This window comes from Caloenas nicobarica, chromosome 1 (genome assembly GCF_036013445.1).
Source record: "Caloenas nicobarica isolate bCalNic1 chromosome 1, bCalNic1.hap1, whole genome shotgun sequence".
In the NCBI taxonomy this organism is placed as follows: domain Eukaryota; kingdom Metazoa; phylum Chordata; class Aves; order Columbiformes; family Columbidae; genus Caloenas; species Caloenas nicobarica.
The window spans coordinates 277,722-305,638 of record NC_088245.1 but is presented as its reverse complement, the minus strand read 5'-3'; the positions used below and the strand labels follow the sequence as shown (position 1 = coordinate 305,638).

At 53.7% G+C, this 27,917-nt stretch overlaps 4 protein-coding genes across 5 annotated transcripts; 3 read left to right on the top strand and 1 right to left on the bottom strand.

The window, feature by feature from the left end:
* Nucleotides 1-50: 50 nt before the first annotated feature.
* Nucleotides 51-2,297, top strand: LOC135999470 (acrosin-like). Its single transcript, XM_065653039.1, has 5 exons — nucleotides 51-261; nucleotides 564-758; nucleotides 1,068-1,333; nucleotides 1,593-1,738; nucleotides 1,956-2,297. The coding sequence occupies exons 1-5, from the start codon at nucleotides 194-196 to the stop codon at nucleotides 2,295-2,297; spliced, it is 1,017 nt and encodes a 338-aa protein (XP_065509111.1). The 5' UTR covers nucleotides 51-193.
* Nucleotides 2,298-3,464: 1,167 nt separating this feature from the next.
* Nucleotides 3,465-8,891, bottom strand: RABL2B (RAB, member of RAS oncogene family like 2B). Its single transcript, XM_065649777.1, has 8 exons — nucleotides 8,763-8,891; nucleotides 8,644-8,673; nucleotides 8,319-8,398; nucleotides 7,411-7,490; nucleotides 6,340-6,451; nucleotides 4,495-4,592; nucleotides 4,169-4,252; nucleotides 3,465-3,877 (listed from the first exon to the last, which is right to left on the bottom strand). The coding sequence occupies exons 1-8, from the start codon at nucleotides 8,885-8,887 to the stop codon at nucleotides 3,800-3,802; spliced, it is 687 nt and encodes a 228-aa protein (XP_065505849.1). The 5' UTR covers nucleotides 8,888-8,891; the 3' UTR covers nucleotides 3,465-3,799.
* Nucleotides 8,892-9,320: 429 nt separating this feature from the next.
* Nucleotides 9,321-13,928, top strand: NME6 (NME/NM23 nucleoside diphosphate kinase 6). 2 transcript variants are annotated; one of them, XR_010606759.1, is made up of 6 exons: nucleotides 9,321-9,430; nucleotides 9,555-9,657; nucleotides 10,086-10,125; nucleotides 10,542-10,702; nucleotides 10,959-12,717; nucleotides 13,472-13,928. XR_010606759.1 is itself a non-coding variant. In XM_065642042.1 (5 exons), exons 1-5 carry the CDS (start codon nucleotides 9,341-9,343, stop codon nucleotides 11,123-11,125), a joined length of 561 nt encoding a protein of 186 aa, XP_065498114.1. In that variant the 5' UTR covers nucleotides 9,321-9,340; the 3' UTR covers nucleotides 11,126-13,928. The 2 variants fall into 2 exon arrangements, 1 of the variants encoding a protein (XP_065498114.1); XM_065642042.1 differs by having other exon boundaries at nucleotides 10,959-13,928.
* A 12,321-nt stretch (nucleotides 13,929-26,249) lies between these two features.
* On the top strand, nucleotides 26,250-27,218 carry LOC135985020 (olfactory receptor 1F1-like). The gene has a single exon (XM_065627942.1). It carries the CDS (start codon nucleotides 26,280-26,282, stop codon nucleotides 27,216-27,218), a length of 939 nt encoding a protein of 312 aa, XP_065484014.1. The 5' UTR covers nucleotides 26,250-26,279.
* The last annotated feature ends 699 nt before the right edge of the window (nucleotides 27,219-27,917 follow it).

Genomic DNA, 27,917 nt, shown 5'->3' with positions numbered 1-27,917 from the left:
CCTCCTGCTTGGAACCCCCCATGTCACCCCACCCCCCCAGGCCACCGTGCCCAGCACCCGGAACCAGCAGCTCTGTGACATCGGCCCCAGGACCACGGGCACCGCGGGCAACGCGAGAACTGTGGGCACTTGGCTGCTGCACGGGTGGCAACGAGCCCTCGGTTCCTGCAGCTGCCACGTGCCGCTGGCAGCCATGAACTTGCTGCCCCTCCTCGTCCTGCTGGCCGTGTGCTGGCCCGCGCACGGGTGGGACACCTGCGGGTGAGTGGCCCCGGGCTCTGGGAGGGAGCGTGGGAGCCCTGATGGGGTTCACAGGATGGTACCCGCTTGTCACCCGCGGCCACGCTACAGCTTTCCAAACCGCATTGGGGGGAGCCTCAGGTCCTGCCAGCGCCCTGGCTGCTGCACAAGTCGTCAGCAGGGCTACAGCAGGAACAGGGCAGATGGACACACACCCATGGGGTTCCCCGGTCCACCAGCGCTTGTGGGGAGGGTAGACACAGAGCGTCAGCACGAACAGCAGCACGCCATGGAGCAGGAGAGTCACGAGTTTCTGCTTACAGAACCTGCGGGCTCCGGCCCATGGCTTCTTACGGCTCGACACGCATCGTGGGTGGCACGGATGCCCAACCAGGAGCCTGGCCCTGGATCGTCAGCGTCCAGGAACTCTGGGAAGAAGGCGCAATGCACATATGTGGAGGGTCCCTCATCAGCTCACAGTGGGTCCTCACAGCAGCCCACTGCTTTGTCACAGTCAGGTAAGGAGCACAGGGAACAGGGATGTCCCCACACCACGAGTGGGTTCCCTATCCCCACACCACACTGCTCCCATCCTGCCCCCTTGCAGCATGTCCAGTGCCTGGGGTCTCCCCAGCCCAGCTGGGACAGCTCGGGAGAAGGCTGGGCTCAGGCCATCTCTTCTGAGCAGCTCCACGTGCCTCCAGCCTAAGGCATGCGAGGGCACTCGCACCCCCGTAGCGCTGCTTTCCTCTCTGCCTTGTGGAGCTGCTGGGCTGCTGCAGCACGAGGCTCCGCTCCCTCTGACCCCGCTCTCCATCTGCCTTCAGGACCGACGCGATGTGGCGCGTGGTGGCTGGGGCCACCCAGTTGTCTCGGCTGGGCCCTGAGGCCCAAGTGCGTCATGTCAGGCGGGTACTGTCTCACGAACATTACGACTATGGAACGCAGAAGAATGACATTGCGTTGCTGGAACTGGACCAGCCTATCCAGTGCAATGACTACATACAGCTTGCTTGTGTGGCCGACTCCACGGTGAGCGTGTCCCAGCTGACAGCCTGCTACATCAGTGGTTGGGGTTCCACGTCCGCCAGAAGTGAGTTCCCAAAAAGCAGTCGTGTCCGGAGGGCAAGCCGGGCACGGTGAGGAGACGGGTTGGGCTTCCTGACAAGAGCCAGGGCTGCGGGGACGCGTGTCTGTGGAGAGATGGGCCTGACCCATCGCCCAAGGCGAGGCAGGAGGGGAACACCACACGGTGCCTTCGCATGCACAGCCCAGCCCTGGGGACGGGGTTCGCCCCGACGGGGAGAACGGGGAACCAGCGGCTGCGTGTTAACTCCTCTCTGTGCCCACAGCTGCAAAAGCCAGTGACGTGCTGCAGGAGGCCCAGGTCCACCTCATTGATCTGCGGGTCTGTAACAGCACGTGGTGGTACGGAGGGGCCATCCACTCCCACAACGTGTGTGCTGGCTACCCGCAGGGCGGCATCGACACCTGCCAGGTAGGAGCGCGCTGCGGGTGTCCCAGCAGCGCGGGCAGCCCCGTCACACCCGCCCCGGCGCTCCCAGGGCTCTGCCTGGCACGGCACCTCCCACCGCCGGCTCCCACCTCCCCTTCCCCAGCTGCAGCTCCTGGCCCAGGGCCCCCTTGTCCCAGACCCCTGCGACTCTGCCCAGAAAGCCCCTGCAGGGCCACCTGAACGCCCTCTCCCGCTGCAGGGGGACAGCGGTGGCCCTCTCTTCTGCAAAGACAACTATGCTGAGTACTTCTGGGTGGTTGGAGTGACCAGCTGGGGGAAAGGCTGTGCCAGACCCTTCCAGCCTGGAGTCTACACCTCCACCCAGCACTTCTACGACTGGATCCTGGTGCAGATGGGGCTGCACCACGAAATAACCGCTGCTCCAACAACACCACAGCACCTCGTCACCTCAGCCTCTGCTCAGACACAGAGACCAGCACAGGGTACATTTAAGCCCTGTCCATATCCAGAGAACAAGTTGGTGGAATTCTTTAAGAAGCTGCAGAAGCTCCTGAAGTACCTAAAGGGAAAAACTGCCTGAGCAGCAGGATGAACAAGATCCAGAGCAGGCTGCAGCGCAGCACAACCGTTTCCTTCTGGGCAATGTCTGCGGATCCAAAGGCAGCCTCAGTGCCCAAGGCCGGCTCTGTCCTGCCCGCTCTCTGCTGAGTGCACACAAATGCTGAAGCTGACTTAGTTCTTGAAATAAAGCTGCCATTTTTCATAGCTAACCCTGCTTCTGTCCAGTTCAGCGTCCTGTGCAAAGCAAGGGCTTCCATGCCCAGCCCTGCAGAACAAGGCTGCAGGTGGACGAGTGGGGCACAAAGGGCTGGAACTGTGCCCGGGCAGAGAGGAGGGTGAGGATGCACTGGGAGGAGGGAGCACAGATTATAGGGGCGAGAGGTTTTGGGACAGCAACTGGAAACCAGGAGCGTCTTAGGCCAGCTACTGGTGGGATCCTTGTGTGTCTGTGTACAATGCAGCAGCGAACTTCAAAGTGTCTGTCTCATGACCCAGGAGATGTGGATCTACAAAGACCCAAAATTTGCATCAATGACTGGGTAAGGAGCTGGACATCCAGCCACAGATATTACAGGGACTTAATCTCCAAACTGTTATTTGAGGAATCTATGAACATTGTCTGCTGATCAATCTAGGAAATTAAGGTGTGTTTACATTTCGGTAATAAACATCAAGTCCTGATCATCTGGAAAGGCAGAAAAGGACTGGACTGTGTTCATATTTATGTAAGTGGTGGTTATGTATACATGGGTGCTGGTAAAGGCATTGCTCTGCCTGTGTCCATCTGTTTTGCATTCACATTACTTGTGTAAGTCTGCATGTGTGTAACTGGCTCTTTGGAATGCAGCGCGTCTCTTGAACACAAACAGCAGCAGCTGCATCAGTCAGGCTGGGACAGGACAAGCCTCCTGGGTGTGAGTCCACCTGATTTAGCTCCAGACGACCTGAAAGGAGCAATCCCCTGTGTACTGAAGGCTGCTGCATCTGGCTGCTCTGTAACAAAACGGGAAAGGAAATCCAAAGAAGCTCTGCAGCAGAGATCAGGGGCAGACAGAGAGGCTGGACTCTGGAAGCGATGGGGAGGGCTGGTGGTTGGACTCACACTGTGTAGTGACCGGATGGCTTTATAACAGCACAGGAAGGATGCAGGCTCAAAGCTTTAGAAAAACAATTCTTTAGTGTTTGTTTTCTCCAGCGGGTACCATTAAAGCATTTGGGAAGGACCCTTCTCTGCAGGTCCAAGGGCAGCTCAGCTCTCCTGGCAAGTTTTGCCTTGAAGAACCATGTAGTAAGTAACAGCCATGCGGATGCTCTCGCCACTGCCTTGGCTGTGGTTGCAGGGGCTGGGGCCGAGCCAAGGAAGGTCGTGCCCAGACAGTCTCCCACTAGCAGGCAGAGGCCCTGCTGCCCAGCACCAGAGCTCTCAGGGCATGAGAAAATTCACTGTCCTCTGTGAAGACTGGCTCTAACTGGCCCCAGAAATCTAGAGCAAAGGGAAAGAGCAGACTCAGCGTCCAGGGCTTAGGCAGATGGGGGCTTCTCTTCAGGGCAGCTTTCCTCTTTAACTGACAAATTCTCACTCTTCTGCAGGTCAAAGCTCTGGAAAGGAGCAGAAGGAACTGCTGAGAAACATGAGAGCGACAGCTATCCTCTACTGTGGTTCTTTCGAATTCGGTCTAGGGCAGCGTGGTTTCTTCAGACCGTCACCACCTCATTCCTTTCACCCCAGACACAAGCAGCACGCAAACCCCACGGTGTCACCAGCATCAAGCAAACATTTCCATGCCTACAAAGCTTCACCCTTTGCCACAGACACTGCTTTCCCCGAGGGAAAAATGAGCACAGCTGCCCATCACTTAGGAGGAGTGCAGGAAGTGGCGCCTTTCTTACCTCCAGCTCTCGCATGACCTCGTCCATGAAATCTCCTGAATTCTGCTTGTAAGCAACTGCCAGTTTGATAGCATCATTGAAGAGCTAATGAGAAGGAGAATGTTTGTCACTCAAAGTAAGGGGCACTGCATTTCTGTAACACATGGAAACTGTAACATATGGAAACTCTTCCCGCACCCAAGAAAAACAGCTACCTGTAGCTACCAGGACTTCATAAAGTAGCCAAACAGATAGACTAGCCCATTTCTGCTCTGTGCCTACCGCAGTCTCCATGTGCTTGGACTGGATAGGGGTCTCATGGATGCTGAGCCAAATAACTGTTTTACCTTCACTACATTGGTGCCATCTGCAGCAGACACAAAGTAAAATGGCAAACTGAACTTCCGGGCAAAGTTGAAGCTTTTTTGGGTCATCTTCATATCCGCTGGAGAAGGAAAAAAGGAGAAGTGGTCAGTAAGACGTCCCTGAAGGCAGAACACCAACACACGCAGGAGTGGTGGAACAGACCAGAGCCCGATTTTGCTGCCAAGGCCTCCTCGCTGTAGTACAAGGTGAGGAGAGTCCTTGCCAAAAGCTATATGGGTTTAAAAGCAACGGCATCAGCAAACAAATTGACAAGAAGACACAAAAAGAAAAGAGTTCTTGTTGCTTTATCTATGGTGCTTCACTAAATTATAGGTAGATTCCGATGTGCTATAAATGAATAAGACTTTGCAGCTTAGAGCACGTCAGTTCACTTGCTGTGCAGCAGCTGTGAACGTTTCCCAGGCACACCCTGATGACTTTTGCTGTGTCCACACGACCTGGACACCATTGCCAGCACTAGTCACACGTCTCTCTCCAGTCTGGCCTTTTTAACCAGAACTCCCCACTGCCCTTGTGCCACGTTACCTGTATTCCTGAGAGTCAAGGGCATGCTCACAGTGCACAAATGACTCACCTGTTATAGATTTTTACTTAACAGGCAGTTAGGTCCAGCAACCCCAGCCTCAGTAGCCAGAGAATTTATTTCAGTTTTGGAACAAATCTGTGGCATATTTACAGGACGTGCTGACACAGCAGCAACGGCACCAACTTCTGATGGGTCGCCAGCCTGTGTGCCAGCACAGGAGGATGACTCCGGACGAGCCACCTTTTCTCAGAAGCAACAGCTCAGACTCCGAACGCCTGAGCCGGGCTCTGTGCAGGAGGCTGGATCAACCTTCTGCGGCCTGGGCACGTGTCCAGCGCTGTGGGCTGCGCATCTCCCAGCGCCGGTGCGATACGCAAAGGAAGGTAAGGCAGAGGGCTCTCCTGGAGCAGTGTCCGCTCACGCAGAACACTGCGAGCAGGATGCGTCTGCACAGAGGATCTGTCTACAGTGTGGCTGTCAACACCCAGCCCGTTTGCCTTGGACTTCCGTACTGTCCACGCGATCGGTGAGTTCACAGCTGGGAGCCCGGACACCTCATCCAGCTGGACACACTTATTCATAGCTGCGATTATTTCTAGCATGAACATCAGCAAGGAAGCCCCTGTCTGACACCGACTGTAGCCCTGAGGGTACGTGTTCTCTCGATGCTGAGCAGAAGGCGGGTGCGTTACACGCTCTCTCGGGATGCAGGAGGCAGATCACAACCCAGATGACAGCAATCACGAATGCCTGGCTGGCATTCCTAAGAGGAGGGAATCATCCAGTCATCTCCAGGGGAAGGTGAACAATTTTGCCAGCAGGTGTATATAGACACCTTAGCACAGAGAGCCCCACAGAACCCTGAAGGCTGAATTAGCAATACAGAGGCAGTTACTGACTGTATCAGGGAAGCCACTGTGCTCCTTTTCCAACAAGACACGCTGCAATTTTTGACTGGGTACTGCTCTAATCAGCTTTCAGGTTCTGCTGGATGAAATGGGCAGCATGGTAAGGACAGAACTGGAAGGACATCACTTGAATGAACTTTAAATGGATCAAATTTGTATTTTTAACTGCTAATTAAACAAAGACAAGAGCCTGTAAGACAGCATGCCAGGTCAGTAGAGGACCCAGCTATTTGTTTGGTAAAATATAGCCATGAGAGACTAATACCCAAGAATTCGTCTGGACCTAACAGATGAATGACATTCTTCCTCAGCAAGATCAGAAGAGAATCACATCACGATCCCGAGAGGCTGAAAGAAGCAGATATACTCACCATCGATTTTGTTGGCCACCACAATGCAAGGAATCTCTGGGCGGAATTCTCTCAGCTCCTTGTACCAGCTGTTTAAGTTCTTGTAGGTGACTTTCCGCTGCACATCAAACACCTTCCGAAAAAGAACCAGCTATTGTGGGACCAACAGCAGGACAGCTGCCAATCAACCCACCGCACCAAACACCAGCACAGAATCCAGAATTTTCCCAGGAGGACACCAAAAAAGAAAGCTGGCCTTTGTTAGAAAGGATGAAAGAGAGAAGGGAGAATATCCAGCAAGTCTTGAAACACGCAGCCAGCCCGTTTCCTTGTGTGATACAGGAAACAGTTCCTCATTTTCCTTTACGTTCTTATTTTCTGCTACGACAAGCACTCTATCACCCATGGCAGTGAACAAGCACGGGCAAAGTCCTGTTCTGCTAAGTAGGGTCAGACATGAGGCTTCTCTATTTTAACGATTACAAAACTAATGAAGCTGACTGATGCTCACAAGTGATGAGAAACAGTGGAAAGTTAGAGCAACAGTACAAACCAAGAGAGCTGAGCCAGCTGTAAGTCAAGAAACAAGAATGATTCAAGTTAATAAATAGGAAGCACAAAGTGTAGGAAAATAGAAAGGGCAGACACCAGAGAAGAAAGTCTTATGTAGAACCCTTGCCGAGCATGTCAGAACAGCTTTGTCGTACATAATCCAACAGTCCCATCACAGAACAAGAGAGGAATGCCCTGTTCCTCACCTCACCTCTGACAGTGCTGCTTCTAAAGTACCTCCAGTTGTAGGTACCACCTTACTGCAAACACAGCAACAAAAGTAAGGAAATTTAGAAAACAGCAAAGCCAGGGAATACAGTAAGAATGCTATAGCGAAAGACAAAAGAGAGCTAAACAAGCCCAACTATGCTGCTTTTATCTGGTGAGGGAAGAAAGAACACAGGAAAGTTTTTTAAATGACTGGAAGGGACAAGAAATATAAGGCGGCATAATCCCAAAAAGTAACATACAGGCCAAGTGTCAGCTGGGATGGTTATTAGTCAAAATCCCAGCAGATCCCAGCTGAGACACTACCCTTACCATGATACAGGCGTGAGCCTTATGGTAATAGGACGCGTGCATGCTCTGGAACCGCTCCTGTCCCGCCGTGTCCCAGAAGTCTGTAAGATATAAAATACCAGCTTAGAATGACACAACTTTCTAAGTTCTGTTTTCCTCACAACTTAAAGCCAGGACACAAAGCCTGGTCCATCTACTCAGTGTCACAAATTAGGTTTCACCTCACTAATCTGAAACATTCCAGAGCTAGAGATTATGTAAAACTAGGACCTGTTCTCAGGTAGGCTTAACTATGAATTGTGCTGACACTGAACATCGCTATAAACATATTAGAACAAGAGAAGTCATCAGTAGATATGGCTTATAAAACAAAGAGTGATAACAATGTTTGGTACTTCATCACTAGAGATGACAACAGGAAACAAAATGTAAGTGTCTTGAAAGAACCTGATTTCTGACAGAGTGTAAAGATGGAGCCGGGATCTTTCCAGTGGTGCTCAGTGACAGGACCAGAGGTAACAGACACACACTGGAACACGGGAGGTTCCCTCTGAACATCACGAGACACATTTTCCACTGTGAGGGTGACTGAGCACGGGCACAGGTTGCCCAGGGGGGTTGTGGAGTCTCTCTCCTTGGAGATATTGAGAAGCCATCTAGACATTGTCCTGGGCAACGGCTCTGGGGGGCCCTGCGGGGGCCCTGCTTGAACAGGGGGCTGGACGGGATGATGTCCTGAGGCCCCTTCCAACCCCAACCATTCTGGGATTCTGTGATCCCCATTTCCCTGCCTACAAACCACTGTTTGGCATCCCCTTGCCCGGCGCAAGGAGCTCCCTGCCGTGTTCCTGGGTCCGTACGCTGCCGATACACCAGCAGCACCGCTGTCTCCCTCTGTCCCCGGGCCCCGAAGGACGCTCCCCGCTCACCCACGAGCACCGTCTGCCCGTCCACCCGAGCGCGGTGCTGGTACAGCGTCAGGGCGAAGGTGGAGAGCTGCTGGGGGCGGCTGCGCCCGAGCTAAGGACCCGGCCGAGGAGCGTGTGGCCCCGCCGCGACCCACGGCACCGGGCCGCCCCCCGCCCCCGCCGGGCCCTCCGGCACCGGGCCGCCCCGCGCCGGGCCCTCCGGCACCGGGCCGCCCCCCGCCCCCCGCCGGGCCCTCCGGCACCAGGCCGCCCCCCGCCCCGGCCGGGCCCTCCGGCTCCCCGGACCGGCACCCGCTCCCGCGCCGGGCCGGGCCCACAAGGATACAAGCCATCGAGCAGGAACCGCTCCAGCAGCCTGCGGAGAGAGCACCGGACACCCGTTAGGCCGCGGGACCGAGCTGCCCCCGCCCCGCGGGAACCCGCCGGGCCCGCGCAGCCACGCACTTGGACTTGCCCACGGCGCTGTCCCCCAGGCAGATGATTTTCACCGTCTCCTCGGCGCCGGCCGCGGCCTCATCCCGGGGCTGCTCCGGCGCCTCATCCCGGGGCTGCTCCGCCGCGCCCGCCATAACCCGCCCCGCGTCCCCGCTGCTACGCGACACGGCGGCCCCGCCCCGCCGGGCCCCGCCCCTTCGGGCCCCGCCCCCGCCTCCTCCGGGCCACGCCCCTTCACGACACGCCCCCAGGCCCCGCCCCCTTCGGGCCCCGCCCCTTCGGCCCCCCGCCCCCACAACCCCAGGCCCCGCCTCCTCCGGGCCCCGCCCCTTCAAGCCACGCCCCCTCACCCCCAGGCCCCGCTCCCTTCGGCCCCCTCCTCCTTCGGGCCCCGCCCCCTCGCCCAAGGTCCCGCCCCCTCGCCCCAGGGCCCCGCCCCCTCTCAGGCCCCGCCTCCCCTCAGGCCCCGCCTCGTGCCCCTCTGGCGTCACGGAGCCCTCTGCCCCGCCCTCTCCCCTTGGCAATGCGTCACGCGCGCGACGCCCCGCCCCGTTTGAGTCAGCGCCGCGCCGCCGCGGGCGGGTGCCATGGCCGGCGCGGGGCGCTCGGCGCGGCCGCTGACGCTGACGCTGGCGCTGCTGAAGCCGGACGCCGTGGCGCACCCGCTGGTGCTGGAGGTGAGCGCGGCGCCGGGCCGGCCCCGCCGGTGCTGGAGGTGAGCGCGGCGCCGGGCGGGCCGCGCCGCCCCCGGCCCGCTCTGTCGGTCCCGGCGGCCGCCCAGCGCTGCGCCTCTGCCCGCAGGCCGTGACCGAGACCATCCTCAGCAACCGGTTCCTGATCGTGCGCTCCAGGGAGCTGCGCTGCGGGCGGGAGCAGAGCGGCCGCTTCTACCGGGAGCACGCGGGTAGGCGGCGGGGCCGCGGGCGGGCCGGGCTGTGAGCATCGGGTCTCTTCAGCTTGGAGGAGACCGAGGGTGACTCATTCATGGGGATCAATATGGAAAGGGGGAGTGTCAGGAGGATGCAGCCAGGCTCTTCTGGGTGACAACCAGTGATAGGACAAGGGGCAATGGGTGCAAACTGGAACACAGGAGGTTCTGCTTAAATATGAGAAGAAACTTCTTCCCAGTGAGGGTGGCAGAGCCTGGACCAGGCTGCCCAGGGAGGCTGTGGAGTCTCCTTCTCTGCAGACATTCCAACCCGCCTGGACACCTTCCTGTGTAACCTCAGCTGGGTGTTCCTGCTCCGGCGGGGGGGTTGGACTGGATGAGCTTTCGAGGTCCCTTCCAATCCCTGACATTCTGTGACTCTGTGATTCTGTTTCTCTCCCCAGGGCGGTTCTTCTACCAGCGGCTGGTGGAGTTCATGGCCAGGTACCAGCCGGTGCACCGGGGAGGTGGCTTCGCTCTGTGGGTGGCCCCTGGTGTTCCTGGGCAGCATCTGTGCGGCTGGAGGGGCCGCTCGGCGGGGACGTGTCTGGTTAGGAGCTGGTGCTGAGGGGAGAGGCCCTGGGCTCGGCGGGATGCCAGGAGCCAGCTCTGCTGCAGCAGCACTGGTGGTGACAGCCCCAGAGGCTGTGGGTGCTGTCACCTGGGAGGTCATTCCTGCAAGTGCTTTGCTTGTGAGCTGTGGTCTCAGTGTCTAGTGTCACGGTAGCTCTGCAGCCCCTCTCAGAAAGCACTGCATGGCTGTTGCACTTCTTTGCTTCTTCGCACTTGCTTTATGTATAAGAATGAAGAAGCTCTGCCCTTTTGTAACCTATTCTGCTTTTCCCTGGTCCTTTTCTCAGTGGCCCCATGTGGGCTTATATCTTGGCCCATGAGAATGCCATCCCCCTCTGGAGATCCCTGATGGGACCCACCAAAGTGTTCCGAGCCCGAAACAGCGTCCCGGACTCCATCCGTGGAGCCTACGGCCTCACCGACACCAGGAACACCACTCACGGCTCAGGTAGACCTGTCCTTAGCTGAGCGTTGGGCAGTTGGCGGGTGTGAATGGTGGTGTTTTCTCTGCCTTTATTTGCTTTCCATTCTGGGAGTCAAAGTTAATGATTTTCTCACTTCTGCAAGACTCCACTCACACCCGTCCTGGTGTGACCAAGCCTGGTGCTTTCCTTTACGGCTTCTGCCTTTGGCTTTGGAACACAGCACATATTTGTGGTGCCAGATTGGCATCTCTCATCTTCTTTCCCTCTGTTTTCTAACAGACTCACCAGCATCAGCCAGCAGAGAAATCGCCTTTTTCTTCCCAGAGTTCAACGAACGTCTCTGGTATGAGCAGGAGGAGCCACATCTGCGCTGTGGGCGGGTGTTTTACAACGCAGAGGAGCGAGTCCACTGCGTGCTCAGGGATGGAGAGTCGGAGCTGACCTGAGTTCCCAGGGGTAATATTTGCTGAGCTGGAAGGAGCCGCTGGGCGCGCAGCTCAGCCCGTAACGAGACAGAGCACGGGGGAGGGAAAGGCCAAATGTATGTTGTGTTGTGCTGCCTGGGATTATTTGTTCATGCAGCATACAGGTGCTGGGATGTTTTAGGAAACGCTTCTCGAGTAGCAGTGCTCCAACTTGCTGTAGAGGTCTGGCCGTGCAGTTCGTTGGTCCCTGGTGTTTATTTGGATGTGAGCGGTGCAGGCGAGTTCACCAAAGGGCTGGGTGGAAAGGTGGTTGGTAGTTCCAGTTAGGATGTGATTGGTTTTGCTGATAGTAGGGCTCAGGTCCTTAATATTTGTTCTGTGCCCACAGTCTCTTCAGGAGAAACGAGGGGAAAAAGAATATGAAAAAATGCAGCGGTAAGCAGGGCAATATTAACTCTCCTGTCCTTGCTCTCCTGGATCTAAGCTGAGAAGCAAGGTTGCCTTCAGGGTTGTATCAGATTCGTACCTTAAGCGTGTGTTGGAGGGCAGGGCTGGCAGCCACTCTCAGGGGAATATCACATATCCTGTCGGTTCAGTGTTCCTGGGCTGATGAGCCTGCGACAGGTTCAGGGGGAGCTGCAGAAGGGTGTGGATAGTCCAGTGCCTGGGAAGGATCTTCTGTTTGTGCTTTTAGATTGCTGGGGCATGAGATTGGTGCTGCTGAAACCTGACAGCGGCTGTTAGAGCTATGGATTTCTTGAACCCATAATAAAAGGCCAGAGAAGTTCATTCGAATGCTGGTAGACAGAGGCTGTTTCTGCCAGGAGCTCTTCGTGTTAAGCTCAGAGACTTCATTGCCTATAGACCTACTGGGCATCAAAGCACTGAGTTCCATGTGCTTTGTAAATCATATGGACAAAGTAACTTAATTATCCAGATAAATGATAAAATTAATATATCGTGGTGCACAGAACTTGGTTCTGAGGTACAAAGCAATGCTCTGACGTGCTTGTTTATGTTTTCCTGTTTCATAGATTTTGAGACCTGTTCCTGTATGAGTTTTAATCTGTTTAAACTACCCTCCAAATAGCTTCTTACAATGCTGATTTTTATTTTTAATTAAGGTGCCTTGTTGTACTGAGTGAATTTCTTTTGGATAATTTCAAACGCACTGTATTGGTGAAGGCACCTTTGTAACGTACTCGGGAGAAGTTCGTTAGCTTGCTCCCTGTTCTGCAGCTGTGCAGGACTCACATCGATGTTACCGGTCACTGAAGCTGCTGGTTGAGTCTCAGATTTACTGGTGTATTATTGTGTCACAGATCAAATGCAAGTTACTCTTTGGCCAGTTTAAGACAACTATGTGAAACGTTGAACATTTGATTGAAAAATGTTAAATTGTAGTGAGTGCTGCTGTAGAGCTTCCTTGATTAAATACATCAACATTTTTGTTCCTTCCCTACTATTACATGAGTTTAAATGCAGTTGTTGTTTTGTTCCAGGTACAGATCAAAAGGATCTGCGGAATATTTCCGCATTTTTGCATTGCTGCTTTTATTTTCACCAGCAGTATCCAAAGGTTGATCTGCTCACGATCGAGTGTGTTTATACAGGTCTGTCCTTAGTGCTGTTGTCAATTGATATTTTGTTGATTCCCTGAGTTTCTCTAAGTTATGTATATTTTTCTTGTACCTATTAACCCTTACTATTTTTTTTACCTTTCTGCTTTACCTTGTGCTTTCTTTTTTGGTATTAATTTGGGATATCATTAAATGATAATTCCTAGCTTACACATCTCATTATAAATGTTGTGGGTGGATTTTTGTGGTTGTTTTTAGGGTTTTTTGCTCGATTGTTTGTTTTTTCTAGTCACTTGCAATGATTACATTTGGGGAAACTGACCCTTTTAAAATTTCAAGTACCAATAACACTGACTTAGTGGCACAGTGTTTTCGCAGAATAGTTATCATAGTTATCAGATCACAGTCACTGTTACTTACAAAGCTGCCAGTTTTTATGTCCATATTAACGTTTCTTTGGTCCACCAAGACTGAACCCGAGTAGGGGTTGTCAATACTGTGCAGTCCCATTTCCCTAAGCAGAGTGTTTATTTTGTAAATCTAAAGATGTTCTGCAAACTTTATCAGGAGATTTAATATTGAAATATGTGGTATTAGATGCAGGAGATAGTGTCAAAAATTAATATCAAAGGAAGCCTTTGGGTTTGTGAGATGGGAGCAGATGCTCTCTGTTTTGAGCACTATTATGAAAGTCTTTTTTTTTTTTCAACCCCCTCATTTTAAGTGCTTAAGAAATGTCTTTTAACTTCTCTAGTGACACTTAGTATCTGTTTTCTATACCTCCTAGTGCGTCTGAGTCCTGTGGTGAATCACCTTTGATTTTCTAACTTCCAATGACTTTAATATAAAACAATTTCTTGTATCCTTTCTCAATTTGCTTGCTATCTCCTTCCCTGTCCCCAGTCTGTCTTTACGGAACAAGCTGAAACTTCTGATTACTTTGGTTTTGTTTTTTACACCAGAGTCAAACAATTTTTAAGATATTTTGGTAATGCCTAGGATATGCTATTTATTCTCTTTCATGGAGATTTTTGGTTGCTTTATTTGAGTTCCTGTGTTGTAAAATAATAAAGGCAAGTTATCTGAATACTGGTTTGACTTAAATTTGTGATGTCTGATGCTACAGCAATCTCATGCTCGAACACCTGTATTTTGGTGGTTGTCCTCTTTTTACTAACACTGAAATGCCTTCTGCCTGCTGTTTTATTTGCAGAGAAGCGTGGTGCCTGAATATTAAACTGAAGGATGCTGAACCATAGAGTTTCTTCTTTCTGCAGGGAGTGCTTCAGTATTGCACAGAAACACCACAGTCCTGTTCACAGAATTTATGGCCCCAATTGCTTGGCTTCTAGACCTCTCCTTGCGCTCAGGAGCTGGGACAGATTTCAGAAGAATTTCTCTAGGATGTCTCTTATCTGGAAAAGATAAACATAGTCCCATTTTAAATTTAAGTACTCAACTTCACCAACAGCTGGCATTTTTTTTTTTTTAACTTTTTTATTTTTCCCTAGTTATTGTGTGAAAATATGGAAGGCAGGTTTTGTTTATCTGGGATACTGTGGAAGGAAAGGAAGCAAAGAGAGAGGAAATCAGGGTAATAAAAGTACTGGATAGTCAGTGTGGATCCTAATGTAAAGATGTTTGAATGTGAGGGCAGTTCATGTCCCGGACACGTCGGTAACTAGATCAGGATCTGATGAAGAGAAGTTGAGACTGTTTGTTCCTGGAATCAACCAGGCTTTGCGCTGTGTATCAGGTAGATGTGGTTGTTTTGCTTCTTTACCCCCACAAGCCTGTGAAGCAGATGTGGGTCGGTCCATAGGCGAGGGTACAGTCTGTCCTGTGGTTTTTCTTGCCTCTATTTCTACCTTGTCAAGCCCAAGATTCAGTTTGGTTAGTGAGTCCAAATCTAACCCCTACTAGACCTGTCTTGGGCATAAGGTGGGAGATTGTTAATTTTCTGTGATATGGAGAAGACAGTCATGTCTATTTTTTTTCTGCAGTTTGTTCCTCTTACTCTTTGGTCTTTGCGTTCTGTATACATAGAGTTCAGACTCTTGAGGACCGAGCTGCTTGGAGCTAATGGGCTCAATTGGCTCAGTGATCTTAAAGGTCTTTTTCAATCAAAATTATTCTATGATTCTGTAATAAGCCAGGACATTAATGGGATGTGATGCAAGTGCAGACAGACTGTGAAGTACAGTGGTGTCTCCTGGCATTACACTTTTCCATTACTGAGGATGGAACTGCATATGGCTTTCAATGGCAAATTGGATAAAAAGACTTGCTTTAGAGCCAGGCCTGTGACACCAATAATAAAAATGTCTCAGCACTCGTCTGTCTCAGGATTTTGCTGCCAGAAGACTTACATGGCCTCGTGGAGCCAGGCACTTACAAATGGCAGGTGAAGGGCAGGCATGGAGCTGCCGTTTGCTGTGGTCACCTCAGGTTTCAGGTAGCCCGTGTGTACTGGAGGTGTCTCAGATGCAACAGCAGCTCCTTAGTGGCTTATTTCTCCCCGGGAGGTACATCCATAGTGTTGGTGTTGGTACAGGAAATAGCGTGACCAGCAAGTGCAGTCCAAGAATTGCCCCAAAACCACCAGTCGCTCTCCATTGATGGAAGAGGGCGCAAACGACAAGAGCAGGTGAGTCTGTGTCACCTCTGTGCTGCACGGTGTGTTACTCTGAGCACGTCAAGAAATCAGTCTGTGCCGACTTCTGCCGATCAAATCAGTGCTGTCCTTCCCTGTAAAACCTTCCTCAGGGGCTCGTGCGGTGCTCCGTCTGTTCGCTCAAGATGTGCCACGTGCTGACCTCCGGTGTTGCCACAGACATTCAGTTCATATCTAAAACTAAAACGTACATTTCTATGAAAAACTCCGGCCCAGTTTCACACTGTGCGATGTTTCTGGGGTGTTTGGATCAGACGCTGGCAGCAGCCAATGTGCCTTTGCTCAGCACCCGGAGCGGTACCTGCTCCGCCAGCCACCGGTGGGTCTTGTGCCGAGTCTGGACCCACATCTGCGCACCCGCCCCGCAGCGGGGTCAGGACCTGCAGCTCCTGGGGAAAGCCAGCGCTGCCAGGCTGCCCTTCGTACCCCGTGTCACAGCTTCTGACAGGGCCGTACTCTACATACGTGATGTAAATACACTGCCTCAGGGTAGAGCAGGAATTGGGGCAAGATGGCACAACTGGTATTACAAATGGCCACGGAACTTCATATGCCATGATGCAGTAACTTACGTTTTTCATAAAGTTTAATGTCATTCAGGTATTTTGTATTGACTGCTAAAGAACTGTGGAATTATTTACCTTTTTCTCCTTTTAATACTTCAACAACTCTATGTTTTTGTCTAGAGTGTGAACATTTCAAAGATGGGAACCCTATACAGAACAAAGACATTCCTTCTGCAGGTATTATTCTGCTGCTTCTAAGTTATGATGCAATTCATTATCGCAGATGTAAACAGCTTAGAAGTTATTGCACTGATGACCTCCAACTTTTAATAGCCCACTTCGCGCCTTATTTACAAGTCTTACAAAAACACGCTAGGTGAGGAAGCAAAGTGCTCTAGGCTGTCAGTAATTGGCACTGAAACCCTGGTGGCATTTTCTCTGCGGAGAGAAGCCTGTGGGGAATGGGTACCAAGCGGGCAAACTGGAAACAAGAAAACTTCTCTCAAACTTCAGCCTTCTATTTAAAGCATCTTGTTAAAAGTGCACTAATTGGTCCCTAGGGCAGACGTGATGGGCAGCGGGGTGAGCAGTGCTGGAGCCTGCCCTGTGCAGCAGGATGGGACTGGCGATGGGGCAGCAGGTGCCGCAGCTGTCCTGGAAGCACCAGGCAGCGATAATGGGGCGAAAGTGCTGCGTAGTGGTGATCGGGAGGTCTTCCCTTGTCACTTCCTGAGCACAAGTTGGCCAGGACGGAACACCGGCCCTGTGGCTGGTGCCAGGACCGCACTTTGATTTTCCAGGACTCTGCGGGTGTCACACCTGCCCCAAAACCCCACAGTCCTGGGACGATACCACAGGGTACCGAGTCACTTTATGCTGCTTTGTCATGGTGTTTGAGTTTGCGTGAGCTCTTAGCTCGTGACAAACACAAGTAAATCAGGTCAGTTTTATTGTTGGATCATATAGGTGCAACCTTCATTGCCTTTTTTTCTAAAGTGTGAATACCAATGGTCAATTAAACTGAATAAAAGTTTGAGACAATGCAATTTTCTTCAGCCAAAAAAGTGTCGTCGTCAGGTTTTAAGGAAAAAAATTCAGACAGAAATCTATTACCACTCTCACAAGATGTGAGGCTTTTGTCTTATCTTGGGGCGGCCAAACTGGAAATGCCAAATTTTGCTTGTTCTTGTTTCTTGCCTGGTGTGGATAACAGGTAACTCTGACAACTTACCTGCAAAAAAGGTTTCCCAAAGGAAACTCCTTCTCTGAGGAAATCGATGGGAAAAAATTCTGAAATATTGTCCTTACGAAACCCGATGAGCATTTCGTTCCAGAAGCCACTCGTGCGGTGGGAAGGAGCCCCTGGCGCCAGCCCTGCTCGAGCGGAACCCGGCGGCGCGGGCTGCTCGGGGCTGCCCGCGGCCTCGGGGCTCAGATCGCTGCGTCAAGGCATTTTCCCTCTTGTCTCCTCTTGTAGCTCGTGCCTGTTGCTTCTCACTGCAGTGTGAGGGGACTCTGCCTCGGCCCTCTGTCCCAGCTCCCGCCAGGCAGCTGCAGACCACAGCACGTTCTCCCTTTCGCCTTCTCCTTTCCGGGCCGATGAAGCCGCCCCGGCCTCCTCGCGTGTCCTGCGCTCCAGCCCCAGGCACGTCGTGGCCTCCACGGGACCTGCCCTGTACAAGGAGGTACGAGGGACACGGGAGCTCGGCACGCTCGACTGTGTTGATGCTGTAGTAAAACAAGGTGTTTCACTATTATCTCTGTCAAATGAGTCTGAGTGTTGCAGCTGTGGTGCTTACTGGAAAGTCACACAGAACATTGCCTGTGGAGATTTTTAAAAAGGGACATTCAGAGGAAAAGGAGAACACACAAGCCCGAGCTACAGTTTGTATTATACTAAATCTGTTTGAACTACTGTTTGGATGATGTGCGGTGGGCAGCACAGTTTTAGTGCCATCAAAACTGCAGCAGTGACACCCAAAATCACTGAGGGGGAAACACAGAGCACGAGCCCATGGCAGCCAGCAGAGACTCACCGCTGCTAACAAACCACTAACAGAAAGCCGGGGCAGCAGGGGGTGCCCAGCCGGGAGAAGTGTGTGTAGAAAATGCAGGATGAAAAGTGCATTCAGCTCGTATAAGTCAAAGCAGCAGCAACATCAGTGGCAGTGGCGTGGAATGTCTGGGTCTCCAGGCTCAGAAAGCGGTGGTCAGCAGGCCGTGTGCTCCCTGGAGGCCGGTGACAAGGGGAGCGCCACAGGCTCCTGTCCTGGGACCTCTCCTGTTTGGCATCTTCATTAGTGATAGGAAGGAGATGACAGAGCGCACTCTTGTCCAATTTGCAGGTGACACCAGATCAAGGGGACCAGTCAATGTGCTTAAGGACAGGGCTGCTGTCCAGAGGGACCTGGGCAGACTGGAAGAATGAGCCAGAAGGAGCCCCATGAAGTTCAACAAGGACAAAAGCCAAGTCCTGCACCTGGGAAGGAGGAGCCCCTGGCGAGAGGACAGTCTGGGGACGCCTGGCTGGGCAGCGGCGCTGTGGAAAGGGCCCCGGGTGGGCAGGCTGGACACGAGGGAGCCATGTGCCCTGGCAGCAGAGTGGCCAACAGCAGCCCGGGCTGCGTCAACCTGGTACTTCTGAGATCTTATCCAGGTACCGCGTCCAGTGCTGGGTTCCCTGAAACAAGAAGTGCACCAAAGACCTCAGGAGAGTTCAGTGGAGAGCCACCCAGACGGTCAGGGCTGGAGCACTCGCACTGTGGGCAGAGGCTGAGGGCGCTGGGCTTGTTCAGCCTGCAGAAGGAATGGCTCGGGGGGACCAAACAGCAGCTTTCCCGTGCCTATCGGGAGGTTATCGGGAAAACAAGGCCAGGCTAATCGCGACGGGGCGTGGAGGGAGGATGAGAGGCAGCAGAAAAAAATTTCAGACCGGAGGTTTCAAGCTCACAGAATCATAGAATATTCTCGGTTGGAAGGGACACACAAGGATCGTCAAGTCCACCTCTTGACTCCACACACGGCAACCTGAAAGTTAAACCATATATATTATATAAGTGTTGTCCAAATACTTGGAGGCTGACAGGGTTGGAGCCGTGACCATTTCCCTGGGGAGCTTGTTCAAGTGCTTGACCACCCTCTCAGTGAAGAACTTTTGCCTGATGTCCAATCTGAACTTCCCTTGGCACAACATTAAGACATTCCCTCACATTTTATCTCCAGAGATAAATCAGCATCTCCCTCTCCGCTCCGCATCGCGAGGAAGCTGTAGACAGCCATGGGGTCACCTCAGTCTCCTCTGAGCTGAACAAACCTGATATCCTCACAAGTCACGCCCTCTAGTCCTTTCACCATCTTTGTTGAGTTCCTTTGGACATTCTTGCATCTCCATATCCTTCTTACGTTGTGCAGCCCCAAACTGCACACAGTACGTGAGGTACAGCTGAGTACAGTGGGACAATCACTTTGTTCGAGCAGTTAGCTGTGCTGTGCCCAGTGCATTCCAGGATGCAGCTTTTGGCCACCAGGACAGACTCACATTGAGCTCATCGTCAACCGAGATCCACAGAGGTTTCCTTCCACCTGGATCTAGGGAACAATGGTCACTCTGAGGATCATATAGTGGAGCAGAGTGTCAGAGATCTGTGGGATCTCTGGCCTTAGAGGTTTTCCAGACCTGACTGGACACAGCCCAGAGCAGCTTCGTCTGACCGCAGAGCTGGCTGTGCTTTGGGCAGGGGCTGGATCCTGCCACCCTGAACACCAGGAATGGCACCGTTGTCCTTGTCCCTGTGTCCATTTGTGCACATGTGGAGACCATTAACAGTGACCTGGCAGTGTTGCTGCAGTGAGCTGTGATACAAACCGTGGCGGGTTTTGCTTGACAATGGATCCTTGAATGCGTCTCTCAAGACAAGTAGGGAAATCTGCCCCGGATAAGTTCCTGGGTTTAGAACAGGACACTTGTTTTTTGGAAAGTGCAACGTTTACGCTTGGAGAAGGTGAGAGTCCCGCACCCAGTTAAGAGTCTGATTTCCAGAAGTGCTGAGTACCTGCAGGGTCCGGGCCCAATTCTTGTGGTTACACAACCAAATTGAGGCATTTATTTAGAAACTGCTCTCTTAACACTTCACAAATTCATGGAGATTTGATTTCTCACTGGACCCCCAATGCTGGAATTTGTATGCATCAGCAGACCAGAGAAGGATACAAACATTGATATATCTTCTCATAAAGGCTCTTCTGAAGACGTTACCACAGAAAATGGACATGGACTACCAGAACTGAAGACCAAGTTTCTGGCATCTGGCAAGATTTCAGCATATTTTAATATTTGTGCCAAGCGTTGATGGTCTCAGCAAACCCTTATTTCAAATATCAGTGTGGGAGGGGGTTTGTCCAAGTGCTGCCAGCAAGTGCCTTGTCCTGGGAGAGCAGCCGGGTTATACTGGAGTGCCGTGCCCCTGAGTTTCTGTGTGAAACAAGGAAGTGTTCGTCATTGCCACAAGAGAAAGGTGTAATTGTGTAAACTCAAGACCAATGGCTGTGTCACAAAGTCCTGTTTTCATGGTGCTTCTGCCCTGTCAGCCCAGCTTCCCTGAAAACATGCTCTTGGGTGTACAACACTCGTAACTACTGCTCTTCACCTTTTACATCCTCTCCGACACGGATTTTCCCTCATTGCCGTAGCAGCCCCCTCTGGTGTCCATGCTGAATTTCCACACGAGTTTCCTTCCCATGCCTGAGCTTTCCCTGCTCTCCAAAGGGTGACACTGCTCAGCTGCTCAACTCTTGAAATTTCAGATACAGAGCTCATTAGAGGATCAGCTCCTATTTCCCGATCACCAGGAAACAGAGGTTGCAAAAAGATGGCAATAAAGCAATGTTGTATTCCTGCTGCAGAAACAGTCGTGTCTCAGGACTGATTGCCCTGTTGCAGTCTTCACTTTACATTTCCATGGAGCTACAAGGTGAACTCCAAGCTAAACCTGCTGTTTCTCTCAGGAAGGGCTGCAGGCTCTGAGCAGGCAGTGTTCACCGTGCAAGTCCATGTAACCCTGCTGCCCAGTTCTCCAAGAACTCACAGGATCCTGTTGCTTTAACTAAGCCCAACCAGAGCTGCTGCCAGAGCACAGTCCCACCATGGCCGTGTTCTCTCCTGGACCACGGACCACGGTCTCTCCAGATTCCCTGCACAGCCTGGGCTGGTGGGCACAGTCGCTGCGGATGGTGGGAGCAGGGGTGCAGTGCAGACACCGTGCAGTCATCTCACAGCTGCGTGGCCCACAGCTTTGTCACTACAAGTGTGGCCAATGGCCAGACCTTCTCACTGCTGCCTCTCCGCTGGTATCGGGCAGTGTGGGCACCTCATAGCCCTGCAACAGATAAAACGGGGTCACAGAGAAGGACTTGGGGCACAGTGACAACAGCGCTCAGCCTCCCCAGCCAGACACCCTCCTCTGGCCTGGGGTGCCTGGTACGGGCAGTTGTGCTGCAGCCCAAGGGCTGGAGAAGGCGGCCAGGGAGCTTAGCTGGTCTGTGCTGGAGCAGGACAGGAGCTCGGCTGCTCTGTGCTCACAGCCTGGAGCAGGACAGGAGCTCGGCTGGTCTGTGTCAGCACAGCCTGGAGCAGGACAGGAGCTCGGCTGCTCTGTGCTCACAGCCTGGAGCAGGACAGGAGCTCGGCTGCTCTGTGTCAGCAGAGTCTGGAGCAGGACAGGAGCTCGGCTGCTCTGTGCTCACAGCCTGGAGCAGGACAGGAGCTCGGCTGGTCTGTGCTCACAGCCTGGAGCAGGACAGGAGCTCGGCTGCTCTGTGCTCACAGCCTGGAGCAGGACAGGAGCTCGGCTGCTCTGTGCTCACAGCCTGGAGCAGGACAGGAGCTCGGCTGGTCTGTGCTCACAGCCTGGAGCAGGACAGGAGCTCGGCTGCTCTGTGCCAGCACAGCCTGGAGCAGGACAGGAGCTCGGCTGGTCTGTGCTCACAGCCTGGAGCAGGACAGGAGCTCGGCTGGTCTGTGCTCACAGCCTGGAGCAGGACAGGAGCTCGGCTGGTCTGTGTCAGCACAGCCTGGAGCAGGACAGGAGCTCGGCTGCTCTGTGCTCACAGCCTGGAGCAGGACGGGAGCTCGGCTGCTCTGTGCTCACAGCCTGGAGCAGGACAGGAGCTCGGCTGGTCTGTGCCAGCACAGCCTGGAGCAGGACGGGAGCTCGGCTGCTCTGTGCCAGCACAGTCTGGAGCAGGAAAGGTGATCGAGTAGGTCCTGTGCCAGGAGGGCTTGGTCCTGTGGGCTCAGCTCTCTCCTTGCAGGCTGACTGGAGGATGCTCCTCTGCTCCTCGCTCCCGCCACTGAACAAGAGCTGCTTCTGAAAGCCTCTCCCCAGGGCCCTCACAGGGTTAAAAGCCTCTCCCTGCTCACAGGCGCCAAGGACACACAGGCTTTTCCTCATGCAGGTAAGACAGACTGGACAGCACCTGGGGACATTGCTAGTTTTTCCCTTTTATCAAGAAGCACTGGATGGTGTCTGCTGTTTGCTTTTGGACAGGGAGGTAAGGCAGGACAGCTGCCCATGGTGGGACCCTCACAGGAGTCCCCATCAGCACAGCGCTTGGGGCAAACCCAAAACTGGCAGCCAGGGCTGCTGGGGGTCTGGCAGGCCAGCGGGCTGTGGCCGCTGGTGATGCCTCAGGCAGAACAACCCAGTCCTTTTCAGCATAACCTGGTCCTGTATTGTTGCTGGCTCCCTCAGTCCAGCTACCACCTCAGGCTGGGACTGGACCGTACCCAGGGCTCAGGACCTTTCCTCCCATGGTTACATGCTCCAGGATATCTCATCAGCTCGCCTGAGTGCGAACGGGACGTGGTGGCTTGGCGAGGAAAGTCCATCCTCCTGCAGGAGCAGCCGGCTTGCTGGGTGGGCACGGAGCACAGCTGGTTCCCGCAGGAGGAAGGGGGACAGCGCACCCCAAAATGCTGGACGTAAGGCACCTGCTTCAGGGACCACACCGGGACTGAGCTGGGTCTCAGACTGCGGCATCGCCATCGCTCCGGTCAGGGGTACCTTCCTTCTCCCAGGGAATGACAGAAACCGGCTGCCTCCCTAGCGCATCGGTGCGCCCTCTCTTCCCCCTTATCCACCCTGTCTGGACTGGTCAGTGGAGGGCAAAGCTGCAGCTGCGCTGGGAAATACTTGGCAAGTTGTTAGTTATCATGAGAAATCGCCTTCAGTGCAAGTGAGAGAGGAAAGGTGCTGAGGCAAGATGGGGACTCTTTCAAGGCTCATTCCTGTGCAGTCCAAGGGAGAGAGGGAGATTTTACTGCCATGCCTTCCTATTTCGTTGTGTACAGAATGTCTGAGGACAGAGGGTTTAAATCTGGCACTTGTTGTCATGTGGCCGTGGCCACTGACTGCCACACTGCTACAGGCCATGGTGAAAAATGAGGCTCCTTCCTCTGCACAGCTCCTGTGGCTGTACGCAGCCCTGCAGCTCCAAGCCTGATCCAGCCTGAATTTGTCAGCATGGGGAGAGCAGCAGCAGCAGCTCCCCAGACCCGCAGCAGAACTAATTCCCTGCTGCTGCAAATACGATGACTTACCTGTCATCACTGTGCACCTACATCCAGCCAAGGGCTCATTGGTAGCATGTGATGCGCTCCCACCCCTCTTGTTCACCTGCTCTTATTTCCAAGTGTTGAGCCCCACTTCAGAGCATAAACAGGTGACTTGCCCTTACATGTCAGACCTCCTGCTATTAAATTTATTCTTATCACTGATTCCTGAGCTCCCCTGTTCCTATGTAACAGGCAGGTCCCCACCTTGGCTGGTGCTGGCTTCACCAAAACTTGTCAGCAGACTCCTGCTCTGGCCACAGGTCAGTGGTAAAGGCATCCAACAAGGTCCTGGGGAGCCTTCCAGCCTTCCCCGCACAGCCGCACCAGAGGCACTTGTGCCATAACAAAACCACCAGCTGCCTTAGCACTGTGAAAGCTCACACATAAACAATTTTGAATCTACACAGATCAACGTGCATGTGATGCAGCTTTGCAGACAGGGACAGTGGGGACAGGACAATTCCTGGGAACACTGCTCCCATCTCTTCTCACCCCGCTCAGGGATTGCAGCACTGCGCCAAACAAACTGGGCTGTTATTCCATCAGAATGCACATGGCTTTAGCTGGGGGCTGGCTGGAGGAAGAGTGATCGTCCAAGGTTTCAAGAATATTGGATCATACAGTCCTTATGTACCTGTCCAGTGTATGCAAAACTAGCAAAAAACCACAAACCAGAGCAAAACAAAAAAACACGAACTATTAAAAAATATGTTGTCTGGGAAACTGCAGGAGAGATCGGCCAGGCAGTGGTTTCTCAGCCTTGGAGCACCCACATCCGAGACAGAGTAACAAGTGTGGATGTCATGCGAGGCAAAGGAGACTTAACCTTTTAAATGAAAGTCCTTCTCTCAATATTATATAAAAAAAAAAGTTGCAAAACTGGAGACTAAAAGAGATGAATCAGAACTTAGCTCTGCTACGTAGCAAACACTGATACTGATCACAGTGTGCAAGTAGAAGAAAGGAGAAAATACTATTAGAATAGAAGGTCCTTAGTCTGGAAAAGAAAGACCTGAAAATGATGAATGAGACAGAGCTGACATTTGAGCAATTCCAACAGGAAAAAAGGGCACAGTTGTTAACAGCACTTCAACAGTTTCTTGTGGTAAGTAGCTAAAAGAAAAAACTTCCAACAGAAGCAGTGAATTTGCTATTGCTCCATGTTTTAAAATCATGACTGATATGCAGACACATGTTCTGGACAGAGACATTAAATACAGATTAATGGGTGTAAAGCATGGGTACCAATCTGAAATTTAATCGTGTTGTTTAAACTTGTGAAGAGATGTGACAATTGACCTCAGTTGCTAAGAACACATCTATAAAGAGGAAAGGGATGCTTTCTTTTCCTTTTTTTGGTCATACTCACTTCGGTCTTATGTAATGGCAATGAACCTCTGCATAGCCACCCTGTGACGTTGTTAATGTTTAGTAAATGGAGAACGACATGAATTGATGCCTTGTCTGGGAATGCTGTTGGATCTTGCCCAGATTTGTCAGAGTTACCTGTAAGGAAAAGCTGCTGCCCTGCACTGGGGCTGGCAGCCCTTGCTTTGGAGTGTACGAGTTTCAGGTCAGAGCAGCAGGGAAGGACATCCCTGAGCTCAGCGACGTGCAGTCTCCCTCGCCCCAGATACAGCCCTGTCTGTCGGTGCGGGCTGCCCAGCACCCAGCACTGGTCCCACCACAGCTCCTGGCAAACGCTCAGTGATGGCCGGTGCACCAGCCGGTCAGCTCGCGCTCTGGTTCAGGAACAGTTCAGAGCGATAACAGCTACTGAGGCAACGGGAGACGAAGAAAAGGCTGCACAGGCAGATCAGGATTGTGCCACGCACAGCTCCAGGATCACCTGTGGTGCCCTGAGGTGCCGTGGACTGTCATGCAGACACAGTCTATCCTGGTGCTTTCCAGATCTGTTTGCACCCTTATCATTATACATGAGTTTGAGCCTCTCTGGATCCTTTTCCTCACCAGCCACGAGCAGCCCCTGGTTTCAGACTGGCTGAGTGTGGCCGTGCCAAGTGCTGGCTGGAACAGGTCTGCCCCAAGACAAGACGATTGCAGGTGGGTTTTAACCTCTCTTTCAGCCCTATTTCTTCAGCAGCCTCACACAGCTGCTGCACCAGGCCATATTGCACCCCAAAGCACCCAACCCATGTCTGTTGGGTTTCATGGCACTGGCGGGCAGGGCAGCCCTGGCCAAGCACCCAGCAAGCACGACCTTCAGCGGCTCCCGTCTGAGCTTTATGAGCAATGGCTGCTTCCCCATGTCACCCTCAGTTGAAACCCGTGCTTGTTAAGTGCTTGTTATAGCAGAACAAAGCATCCCAAAAACGGCAGAGCAGGAGACAGGATAAAGAAAAAAAATGTCTTGTAGCTGGTGCAGGTTGATGCCACATCCCCAACCAGGCGGGGAAGAGTAAAGTTAGTGGCTGTGGCATCTAAGGAATGATGCGACCGTGTCCAGGGGACAGGGAAGCACGTTGTCCCTGTAAGTACAACCAGGAGGAAAAGAGAGACATGGTATACTCATCAAGATGGGGTTGGGCTGGCAGCGTTAGTCTAGATGCACACTGGTTTTGGTTTCTCCTGTGTGATTTTCTTGCATTCAGGTACCCAAAATTGAACAGCAGCTCTCTGGACTCTAAAATCCTAATGTCTGTGAAATCCCAACATGAGAAGCTTCCAAGCAGTGTAGAGATAGGACCAAACCCACCCTACCCGTGAAAGCCCTGCCTTGTGGGTTGTGCTCCAGTCCCCCCACAGTGCCCATTTCTGCCCACACACCAACCCAGCTGGCCCCATGGTAGGTGAAAACCAGACTCGTGTGACGGAGTTCATCCTCCTGGGCTTTTCTCACGGCCGGTCCTTCCTCTTTGTGCTTTTCTTGGCCATTTACCTGGCCACGCTGCTGGGGAACTCTGCAATACTTGCCCTCGTGTCCCTGGATCCCCATCTCCACAGCCCCATGTACTTCTTCCTCAGCCACCTGTCCTGCTTGGACATTTGCTACTCGTCGGTGACGGTGCCCAAGATCCTGGCAAACAACCTGCGCCCGCAGGCGACCATCTCGTACCACGGGTGCCTGGCACAGATGTTCTTCCTGATGGCGTGCGCGGGGGCCGAGTGCGCGCTCCTGGCCGTCATGGCCTACGACCGCTACGCCGCCATCTGCCAGCCCCTGCACTACCCCCACGCCATGAGCCGCGGCGCCTGCGTGGCGGCCGCCGCCGGCTGCTGGCTCTGGGGGCTGCTGGACTCGGCCGTGCACACCCTGCTGGCCTCCCGGCTCGCGTTCTGTGGGGCCTCGCGGCTCCGGCACATCTTCTGTGACGTCCCCCCGCTGCTGCGGGCCACCTGCAGCGACACCCGCGCCAGCGAAGTGGCTCTCCGCGCTGCCAGCGTCTTCGTGGGCCTCGGCCCCTTCCTGCTCGTGCTCGCCTCCTACCTCCGCATCCTGGCCACCGTCCTCAAGATGCCCACGGCCACTGGCTGCCAGAAGGCCTTCTCCACGTGCTCTGCCCACCTGCTCGTGGCCACTGTGTACTTTGTGACGGCCAACCTGAACTACACCCGGCCAAGCTCCGGCTACTCCCCGGCAGCCGACACGCTGGTCTCCGCACTGTACTGCATTGTCACCCCCATGCTGAACCCCCTCATCTACAGCCTCCGCAACCAGGAGGTGCGGGGGGCCCTGCGGAAGGTTATGCGGAGATGGGGCTGCCCCGGCAGCAGCGCATGAGCGGTGCCGGGGTGCGGGAGGGCTGTGCGGGGTGCAGGAGAGCTGTGCGGGGTGCAGGAGCGCTGTGCGGGGCTGCAGGAGCACTGTGCGGGGTGCAGGAGAGCTGTGCGGGGCTGCAGGAGCGCTGTGCGGGGTGCAGGAGAGCTGTGCGGGATGCAGGAGAGCTGTGCGGGGCTGCAGGAGAGCTGTGCGGGATGCAGGAGAGCTGTGCGGGGTGCAGGAGCGCTGTGCGGGGTGCAGGAGAGCTGTGCGGGGTGCAGGAGGGCTGTGCGGGGTGCAGGAGCGCTGTGCGGGGTGCAGGAGGGCTGTGCGGGGTGCAGGAGAGCTGTGCGGGGTGCAGGAGGGCTGTGCGGGGTGCAGGAGCGCTGTGCGGGGTGCAGGAGCGCTGTGCGGGGTGCAGGAGAGCTGTGCGGGGTGCAGGAGGGCTGTGCGGGATGCAGGAGAGCTGTGCGGGGCTGCAGAAGCGCTGTGCGGGGCTGCAGGAGCGCTGTGCGGGCTGCAGGAGCGCTGTGCGGGGTGCGGAAGCGCTGTGCGGGGCTGCAGAAGAGCTGTGCGGGGCTGCAGAAGAGCTGTGCGGGGTGCAGGAGAGCTGTGCGGGGTGCAGGAGGGCTGTGCGGGGTGCAGGAGCGCTGTGCGGGGTGCAGGAGCGCTGTGCGGGGCTGCAGGAGAGCTGTGCGGGGCTGCAGGAGAGCTGTGCGG

Excerpts from the sequence above, each read along its gene's own strand:
- LOC135999470 (XM_065653039.1), top strand. The coding sequence starts at position 194 with ATGAACTTGCTGCCCCTCCTCGTCCTGCTGGCCGTGTGCTGGCCCGCG. Across the intron at positions 759-1,067 it reads CACTGCTTTGTCACAGTCAG|GACCGACGCGATGTGGCGCG; the intron begins GTAAGGAGCACA and ends ATCTGCCTTCAG. Across the intron at positions 1,739-1,955 it reads GCGGCATCGACACCTGCCAG|GGGGACAGCGGTGGCCCTCT; the intron begins GTAGGAGCGCGC and ends CTCCCGCTGCAG.
- RABL2B (XM_065649777.1), bottom strand. The coding sequence starts at position 8,887 with ATGGCGGGCGCGGCGGAGCAGCCCCGGGATGAGGCGCCGGAGCAGCCC. Across the intron at positions 8,674-8,762 it reads AGCGCCGTGGGCAAGTCCAA|GCTGCTGGAGCGGTTCCTGC; the intron begins GTGCGTGGCTGC and ends CTCTCTCCGCAG. Across the intron at positions 8,399-8,643 it reads CGGTTCCTGCTCGATGGCTT|CCGCCCCCAGCAGCTCTCCA; the intron begins GTATCCTTGTGG and ends GCTCGGGCGCAG.
- NME6 (XM_065642042.1), top strand. The coding sequence starts at position 9,341 with ATGGCCGGCGCGGGGCGCTCGGCGCGGCCGCTGACGCTGACGCTGGCG. Across the intron at positions 10,126-10,541 it reads CTGGTGGAGTTCATGGCCAG|TGGCCCCATGTGGGCTTATA; the intron begins GTACCAGCCGGT and ends TCCTTTTCTCAG. Across the intron at positions 10,703-10,958 it reads GAACACCACTCACGGCTCAG|ACTCACCAGCATCAGCCAGC; the intron begins GTAGACCTGTCC and ends GTTTTCTAACAG.
- LOC135985020 (XM_065627942.1), top strand. The coding sequence starts at position 26,280 with ATGGTAGGTGAAAACCAGACTCGTGTGACGGAGTTCATCCTCCTGGGC.